This window comes from Pinus tabuliformis, chromosome Q, assembly GCF_031772625.1.
Source record: "Pinus tabuliformis cultivar Carrire ecotype Pingquan chromosome Q, CPIR1, whole genome shotgun sequence".
Taxonomy (NCBI): domain Eukaryota; kingdom Viridiplantae; phylum Streptophyta; class Pinopsida; order Pinales; family Pinaceae; genus Pinus; species Pinus tabuliformis.
This window is the reverse complement of record NC_142296.1, coordinates 202,115,629-202,125,425: the sequence shown is the minus strand read 5'-3', so window position 1 is coordinate 202,125,425 and position 9,797 is coordinate 202,115,629. Positions and strand designations below refer to the sequence as shown.

The window sequence follows — 9,797 nt, the reverse complement described above, 5'->3', positions numbered from 1 at the left end:
TTGCAATTATTTATTTAGAGTCCATGCATATTATTTTCTCATTGATTATGGTAGAAAGTATATGCTTCCTTTTAACCTTGCACAAGATAGGGAAGTAAGTTCAAGAGTGATGGGAATGTGGGTATATCTAGCAACCCACTTTCAATAGAAATATAGGCAATATATGACTGTGGTTCTAACCATGTAAGAGAACCAAAGACTGATAAGCTTAACAATTATGCCACTGAGTAGCTTGTGGGACCTGAGCCATTAGACGGGTCCTTGCCTCTAATAACCATGATAAAGTGCAACCAATAGTAAACATGATTATCTCTTATCAATTATAATTTGGTATTGTGCATTATGGTTTTTAGACTCTTAAACTCAAGTTTATATTATTTTTTACTCTTTGTTTATGATTCTAAAATTGTTAATACTCATAATGCTTTATGGATGGCTGGCTTCTTTTACCATTTAAACTATGTATAACCAATTTCCTCTAATTCGTGACTAATATACCTTATTTAAGGAAAAAATGCAACTAATATATTTAATTACAAATCTTTAATTGATTTTTTTTACGAACACAAACTTATTAAAATTTAATAAAAAATAAAATACAATTTTGCAATTGTAAAAAAAATTCAAATTTATTATAAGATAAAGTTTTTGCCATATTTACAATTACAAAACACATTTCGTATTAATTGTTTTTAACAATAATTAAATATACTCACTCATAAATTAACATTTTGATTTTAAAAACTATCACTTAACCTACTCAAACCACTTCTTAAAAAGCTATGGTGCATCTTATAAGATATCTAAAAAAGAATTTAGCAACTGGGAGTAGGTAGATGGCCTAAAGTTATCTTTAATGAAGACATGAGTGAAAGAAAGAAAACATGGATAAGACAAAACAACAAATGGATGCAAAAATGGGATATCTACCTGATTGCGTGTTCCTCATGTAGCAAGGAGTTAAAGAATTTTGTTATGGGGAAGTTCTGTAAGCATATATAGGGAAAATAGTTAGGTAGAAAGAAGAAGTACTATGTTGAAGAATTCAACCCCACCTGTGATATCCAACAAAAAGAGTACATTGGAGCTAACATTTCATGGAGCAAAGATTCTTATTGTTCAATTAAGAATTAGCTCACATCAACTTCGGTGTGAAACAAGACGGTGGAAAAGACCTAAAGAAATTTGAGAAGAATGGGTGTGTACTTTTTGCACTTTTGGGGCAGTGGAATAGAAAAACATTTCATTTTGGAATGTGATGCTTTCAAAAACACCATGGACAATTATTGCAATATGTTAGCATTAGTCCCTTGACATTGTCTTTTCAGCAAAGAAATTGTTCGAAAATTGGGCCAGTGCATCATTGATTAAAAAAATTACACAAAACAAAAAACAAAAAAGCTAAAATCCCATAAACTATTTTTTAATCAAATAAACATTAAAATATCTATCATTCATTCACATATCACCATTGATAATAACAAAATCGTTAGAAGAGCATTTAGGTGTGTGGAGATATCATACAACTCACATGCCACCCATGACAATAACAAAACAAAATCCTCAAAAGCATTTATGTAGGTATATATAACATACCGCAATTTTCATTCTCCTTTCAAATTTTGGTTTTCACAGCTCATTCTCCGGAACCCTAAAACCAACGTTTGCTGAAGAAGAGAGGGGGAAGACGACCAGAAATGGCGAATGGGCAAACGGTGCTGCAGATTCCCTCGTCTTCAACAGGCTTGACGGCGAGGCTGCATCCCACGGTGCTCTTCAATATATGCGATTCCTATGTGAGGCGTAATGACCAGTCCGACCGCGTCATCGGAACCCTCCTGGGTTCTATCTCTGCAGATGGCACTGTGGACATTCGCAATTCCTACTCTGTTCCTCACAACGAGTCCTCTGATCAGGTCCCCCCTTTTCCTGCATTTATTTGTTTTGGGAGAGTATACATGTTGTCCATGTTGTTTTTTTATGTCGCAAAAGGATTTACATATAGCGGCAATTAGAGTATTGTTCACACTTTTTCTCAAGGTTTCTTTTAAATTTCGAGTTTGTGTGACTCTGGTGAAGCTCGTATTGAGTGTTGCAACTATCTTATGCAAATGGGTTAGATTGTGGATCTACTCTGTTTTCAGGCCGCTGCTGAACTGGGTTTGTTGTAGTTCGTGTGAGTGTGAATGGGATGATGTGGGTTTAGTAGAATGTGTAGTGGGTGGGATTGGGTGTTCACGAGATCAATCAGTATACAGTGAACATAGCGTTTATATGCTTTACCACTCTATTGCCGAATCATGATTGTGCTTACCCAGGCATTTTAGGGGTTCCGAGACGAGGCATCATTTTTGTCCTCTTTGATGGTGTCTACATACCATACTGTTAAATACCTTCTGTCTACTATGTTTTCTTTTGGAAATGTTAGATTGTGGTTTTTATTGATTTCAAGACTGAAGTATGTGCAAAGAAAAACTGGTTCACTAAATTGCGTCCCTAACATTTTTCCCGAGTCTTTACATGCCTGATATTGCAAGGTTAAGCATTCTCAGCAACTAGGACTTTGATAATGATCAACAGATTAAGACTTAGCAAAAGACACCGACACAAAAACCAGCGAGGGCTCATTCAGAGACACGGCAAGTGCCTCGTCGCATATTTCTCTTTGCAGATAGCCATGATTCCATGCTCAATTGTTATAGTTATGTTCCTTCAACAGTATTTTGAAACCTGGAACAACTGCCATGCTGGAACCTGAAACAGAAATGTCTTATTGATATTTGGATCAACTATGTCATGCCAGAATCTGGAACAGCTATACTGTATTGAAACAAAAAGAACAATGTTGTAGGAGAATCCAGAACAGACATATCATGCCAGAATCTTGTAGCAAGTTGCAGCTATGTCATACTAGAATCTGGAATAATAGTGTAATCTAAACAGCCATATATGTCAGAATCCAGTACAGCTGCCATGCAACCTGATAAACTGGACGAAAAAGTTGCATGTGCACAAGCTAGTTTTGTTCTTTGAGGCTGTCGATGATTCTCATACCCCATGATTGGCTGCACTTCGCGAACCTCGGGCTTGTTATTCTTGGATTGATGGATATCTTATGAGTCTTTGTTGATTTTATATGACTTATTTCTGACGGAAGCTGAAGGAATCACATGACAAAGTTAGTGGCATTGGTAAGAGAATTTGCTTCTGTGATAGAGGGAGCAGTTAGAACATAGGATTATCACATGAAACCTTCTTCAATGTCAGAGGGAGTTGACATCTGAGATTGAGATGAAAGATCTTGGATGGATACATTACTTCTCAGGACTAGAAGTGTGGCGGAAGTTGGGTGAGATATTCCTTGGTGAAGGGAAGCATATTATTACGATCCTTGGGATGATGGACAACTAGTCCATGGCCACTCCCATGTTTACCAATTTGAAGAAGCTAAGTTTTAGAGGGAGCAACCAAGATTTCCACAACAGGCTCTGTTTCAGTGTTAGTAAGAGCACCCAATCAGGGTGATCGAAAGGTAGTTGTGGCACAACATATGCTTCCGACATTGTACTGTTGGATGTGAATTGAGATATGCCTCAAATAATGAAGTAGAACTGTAAGGATATGCAGATTCAGATTGGGCAGAGAGTGTTGAAGACAGGAAAAACACAACAGGGTGATGATTCAGTTTGGATTTTGCTTTGGGTAGGAAGCAAACATCTGTTACTCATGATTGCAGAGGTTGAGTATATTGCAGCTAGTTTAGCGAGTTGTGAAGCAGTGTGGCTTCAAAAGCTATTCGTTGGATTGTTTGATTAGATGCTGGAGACTACTGTGATGACAGGTCGAACCTAGTGTTGTGAACATCCCGATTTTATCACGAAATAACAAATTTTTGACCTACTTGATGTTTGTCGATTTTTACCGATATTTTGATAGTATCTTAATTTTGCCGATGTTTACTAATATTCTCCTGATTTTTACGATTTTTTGGTTTGCTGAGCCCTTGCCGATTTAATCTTGATTCTCGATACTGATGTTTGCAACATTGGTTGAAGCACATTGAGATCAATTACTGGGACATGGTATAGATGGGAGCAATGAGGCTCCAATGCATTTCTACAAATGAGCAGGATAGCTAACATTATCACAAAGCCTATGTCCTCAGATGAAGTTTGTATACTTTAGGGACAAGCCTGGAGTGGTTGAGAATGCCTCCCTTGGTTAAAGGGAGTGTTGATGTTATAGCGTCAAGGGATGAAGATTCTCCTTAGGTCAGGATATTGACAAGTCATGGATATTGATTGGGGCCATGTAATGTGGCCAGGGAGATGGTCCCAGATAATAGCAAGGCAGCTAGGGAGATGGTCCCAAATAGTAGCAAGGCCGTGAGTGCTCCCTCGGTCAGCGGTTACCTGACCATATTGCCAATGGTTATTTGGCTACTAGGTTGACTGAGTGCCTATAGCATCTGGAAAGTGTTTTGCCATTCAATAACATGTGACGACATGTGGGAATGGTAAATAGGCCCATGGTTTCACCATGTGTCAGGGTGTGCTCGATTCTAAGTGACGACTTGGTGGATTGTAAAACAAGGACTAGTCTTATGTTAGGGGGTGCCGAACTAACCAATGGGTAATTGGCTTGTGGGTGACTAGATCCATTTGTAAAGGGAATATGTATAGTGGGTATTTAGATTCCTTTGAATGATGCTGATGCGAGATGCTTTCCACATGGTTCTGGTATAGAACATGAGGTGGATGGATTCATAAACATAGCTAGCTCATTCAACCTTTTCTTGGGAAAGATAAATTTTTTCAACAAGAGATCATTTGAAGAAGTCAAAGAGAATACCTCCCTAGCTAAGAGGGAGTGTTGAATTTTCGGGGTAGCTACGGTCAATATTCGTAGCTACTCTAAGTCGATCCACAAAAGAAATATAAAAGAAGAATTTTGAATTTAATTTTTGACTTTAAATTGTCTCCAAAAGTCAAGTTGTTCCCACAAAAGTTCAAGTTGGCCAACCCCAAAATACACATCTATTCGGGCTCATTAAACCACTATATATTGCCAATCAACTTCCTCACTCGAAGGGCAATTCAGATCACTCAATTTCTTCTGTTTTTGTCCACACATGCAAAGGGAAGAGAGAGACAAGACAAACAAATTTTGACTTGCGTTGACCAACGTTGATTGAGGTTTTTATGGGTAGGTTGATCGAATTTCTGAGGCAGATGTAAAGGTCGAAATTTGACATGTTTGACTAGCTGTTATAGGAGGCCGAAATTATCTTTAGTTGACTAGGTTTGTCCTTCGTATGTTTGTGGTCAGTTTGACCTTGATTCTAACTGGGAATCAGATTGTATCTCTTGTTGAATTGTACAATTTCTCTAAGAAAAGGTTGCTAGGTTTTTCCTTAGTTAGGGTTTCCCCAAGGTAAATATTTTTTTTCTCTTGTGTTTTGCTGTCTCTTCATGATCCTATTGTCATCATTGTTTCATTGTTGAGATTTTCTATGTGTAATTGCTTAATGATAAATTTGACACAAGAAGAATTGGCTAAAGAATCATTAGAAATAATTATCAGATTAGAAAGTCTTGAAAAGTCAACATAGAGTGATCCTGTATTAGGCACTCTATTTTGTATTTATGGTTATCCTTTTGTATAAGGAAAGATGCATCATGATTTCGATCTTTAGATTTATAAATTGTCTAATGGTTTTAGTTCTAATGTTGTTATTCTTGAATGGTTTTGATTTTTTAACTTTGAATATGTTTTTTAAAATAAAAAACATTATTGTCTTTTTTGTACACGGTGGTTCCCCAATGTATTTGGATCTCAACTTTTCAAAATTTTGGTGGATCTGTATCTAGATACGAATATTGTTTCCCTACAAATATCCATTTCCTGGTAACTTAAATTTTTACTCTTATTGGATTTGCACATTGGTGACTCTTAGGCCTTATAACCTCATTTAATTTTAGTGATTTTCCCATGATGGGTTTGCTTTTTCCTTAAGGTATGACGATTTCTTGAAAGCCACGATTTAACTACTGTGATATCAATATGTTTATAAGTGAGGGGCTTATAGAGCACATGTTTTGTCGGCGTGAACCTTTGCAGAGATAAATAATGTAATTGTCTTTGTGTTCACTAGTGGGTTGAGTCTATGCCTTAACTGCTTCAACTCGTTGATAGAAAGGACTATTTATTACTTCTTTGTGTATGCTTTGCTAAAGCCAACCTTTGTGTAGTTGTGTTTCCATTATGAGTTCCAATCCTAAGACCAAAACTGCCTTGCTACAGGACTAAAAGTAAGAACAACCCTATATTGTTCGCTTTACAATTCCAATGCAACAACACCTTGTGTTCTTGATTCTACAATCCCAATGCAACAACACCATTCAAAATATTGATGGCAAGCAAGAATTACTAAGTAGGGCTTGGGCCAACATAACTATTAGCATGGGACCACTTTGTGTGAGGGCTTTGCCCTATTCATTAATATAGATGATATAAATTCAAACTACAATTTGTTTTCGAACCAAGACTTGGTGCTCATATATTCTCAATAAAAAAGTCACCAATTCAAAATAACTAATGTGTTGTAGAGAAATTAAAATAAGCCATTATGATGTCGACTACTATATATATGTATATCCCAAACAATACATCTGAAAAACAAGTAAGGTTGCATAGAGAAAAGTCACGATGTTTTAACCATATTTGTTGTTTATGTAAGTGTACAATAGTGCTCGAATGGGCTTAAGGAAATCGTTGAGAGCATAAGATGTTGTCCCAAGTCAATATCAATTGTTGGGTATACAAGCCAAGAGATTTGCTAGATTTTGTAGCTTGCTTAGGTGTTTTAGTCTCAGGAGGTGTCAATGAGGCTAAGAGAACAAGAAAATTAATTCTCTCCAAGCCCAGTTAATTTTTCTAAGGGAAAATGTCTTCATTAGATTATTAAGCAATTAATAATTATTTTCTTAAGTCTAACTTAAGGAAAAATGTTAATTAATCAATATTAATTGAGACAAGTCGATTTTTTTTAGTGACTTCTAGAAAAAGTGTTTGATGGAGTCAAAATGATCTTAGCCATCGATCGATATTACAACTTGGTTGTTTAATTATCAATGAGAGATTATAAGAGGAAGTCGATGGGCATCTTGGAGACCATTCGATTCAGTAGAGGCACAATGCTAGTGTGGGGTTTGACACTGACAAGGGTTCAACAATGATTGAGCGAGAAGCATTTTTGGAGAATTTCTTCATCAATTCTCTTCCAGTTTCTTAGGTCTGGAGGAGGAGAGATTGTCAGTGTGATTTTATTGTTAGAGGTCGAAATTTTCTTATAGTGCGTAGGGGTTTTCTGGGGGGTTGAGTTTACAGTGTTCGCATGTGTGGGAGAGAGACCATTCTAGAGGTCAAATTCTTCTAGGGAAGGTCGAGAGGTCAGGCCGAGTTGTTTGTCGGAGGAGGTCGAGTTTGCTAGGGGCCGTGAGGCCATATTTCCTTCGTGAGAGGCCACATGTGTGGAGGTTGTAAACTTGTGCAACAGGGCTGAGTTCCTTCCAAGGATTTTTGATGTGTTAGTAGTTGGAGAAAAAATAAATTGTCAGAGCTTTGCCAATTTATGATAAGCGGTTGTATTATTTATCCATCACATATTTATTGAAGAATAATAAAAATCCTCATTTGCAGAACTGGTTTTCCCCGCATTGGGATTTTTCAAGGAACATTTGTCCAAAAACATTGGTGTTTATTTTATGTGTGTGGTTTTCTTAGTTCCTGTGAATTTTAATTAGTGAATATTGCAGTAGTGTTTTTATTTAGTACTTGCAGTAAATTATTGTGTTGAAAATATAGCGTGCAAGGTCTTCTGGCTTATGCCTTAGCCAGTGAAGACCTCGATCTGTCCTCAGGAGATAGACTTCAGTTGTGGTGAGTTGATTTCCAGTTATGAGAATAATAATCATGAGTTCATTCCTAGAGGAGCTTCAGTTAAGTGGAGTCTTCATTAGTTTGACGATAGAACGAGATGGCAGTCAGCAATTTCGTTATGTTGAAATGTGTAACTAGGTTCGGTCTTCATAATGTCTATTGCAATCATGATTTTATATATTTGATATTAAAGAGAAAAGAAATTTATTATTGTCATTCTTGATGCATGGGTTTCATTCAATGTTCCATCGAGTTTCCGGGACGGGGAAACGTGGGAGCGATGATACGCACAAGGGGGACTTATATAAGAAATCCCAAAATTTAGGTAATTTTTAGGGAAACAGGGGGACATCATAGTCATAAAAATTATAAAACTATAATTCTTTAATATATAAAAATAAAATAAAAAAATCCCAAAAATACGTCAATAACTAAATAGAAAATCTTAATAATTATGAAATGTACATCTAAAGACTAAATATGATCATCATTACTTATTTGACTATTATCATTTATGAATTATCATTTGACATTTCTTTATTGTAAATCTAAAAGTAAATTACTAAATTGAATCCATCATTCATTATGCAATGTTCCTATTAAATTCATCATTTGGCATGATGCAAGGTACATCTACATTAATTTAATAAACTCATCATTTGACAATTGAAATTATGCAATGCTCACTAAATTTTCTAAAACGATAAAAAATAAATTCATCATATGACAATGACATTGACATTATGTTGAATTCTAAAATAGCCATAGAATACTAAACTAAAAGTAAACATAAATTTTCTAAAACGATAAAAAATAAATTCATCATATGACAATGACATTGACATTATGTTGAATTCTAAAATAGCCATAGAATACTAAACTAAAAGTAAACATAGAAAGCACTGAGCAATGCAATACTAGTAAATTTCTCAAAAAGTACTAAATAATATTAATAAATACTAAGTCTTAAGTTTTAATATACTTTAAGTTTTTTATTTTTGTTATTGTTTTTATTTTATTTTAATATAATATAATTTATTTATTTATTACAAAAAATCAAGTTTTAATATAGTTTCATTTTTTTTTTTGTTTTTTTCTAGTGGAAAAATCTGTAACCTTTTATTAAAAAATGAAAAATTACAATTGCAGATGCATTGAGCATTTCCTTAAGCTGCCCATTGGGCACAAGTGCTTTCGCACCCTTCGTAACGATACACGACTAGCGTGCAAGAAATGAAAAAATGAAAAAGAAGAAGAAGAGAAAGAAAGGGAAAAAAGAGGAAGGTAAACTGAATTTCTGATCTTCACGTTTTCCTTCCCTTTTTCTTTTCGACCTTGCGCCACTCTCCTTGAGTAGGCTCGATCGAAGCTATGACTAACTGTGTTTCTGCTCTCTGCGGACCTAATTCCTTGTCTGAATCTGAAGTATCTGATTGATGAGTTCGTTTAATCCCTCCCATGCTCTGATCCTCGTTTGTCTTCTCTGCCTGATTTGGGTAGAACTGTGGAATCTTGTTTTCTGATGTATTTTCCTTCTGAGTTCCCATTGCTTGGGGTGCCTCAGCATTCTCTGTGGGGGTATCGTCCTCTTCTGCTTCTGATTCTTCATCCTCTGAGATAGGGGGGGAGAATAGCCATCCTTTCCTCTGCTTCCCTTTCTGCTTTCTTTTACTGTTTGCTTTCTTGGTTTCTGGGCATGTGCTTTGCAGGTGTCCTGTTTGTCTGCAAAGCCTGCATCTGAAAGCAGTATTTTCATAGTCTTCATTTTTTTTTTTTGTTATTCCTTGTGTTTTAATTTTTTCATATATTTAAATTTGTATTTTTTAAATTTTTTAATGTTTTATAAAAATTAGTAG

The 9,797-nt window shown here is 35.7% G+C and overlaps 1 protein-coding gene across 1 annotated transcript in view; it reads left to right on the top strand.

Annotated features, from left to right (window-relative positions):
- The first annotated feature begins 1,602 nt into the window (after positions 1–1,602).
- The window catches only part of EIF2 (eukaryotic translation initiation factor 2), a 28,999-nt gene continuing 20,804 nt past the window's right edge, over positions 1,603–9,797 (top strand). Inside the window, exon 1 of the mRNA XM_089384172.1 lies at positions 1,603–1,916. Coding sequence (XP_089240298.1) covers positions 1,698–1,916 — 219 coding nt within the window. The 5' untranslated portion in view covers positions 1,603–1,697. The remainder of the gene's footprint in view (positions 1,917–9,797) is intronic.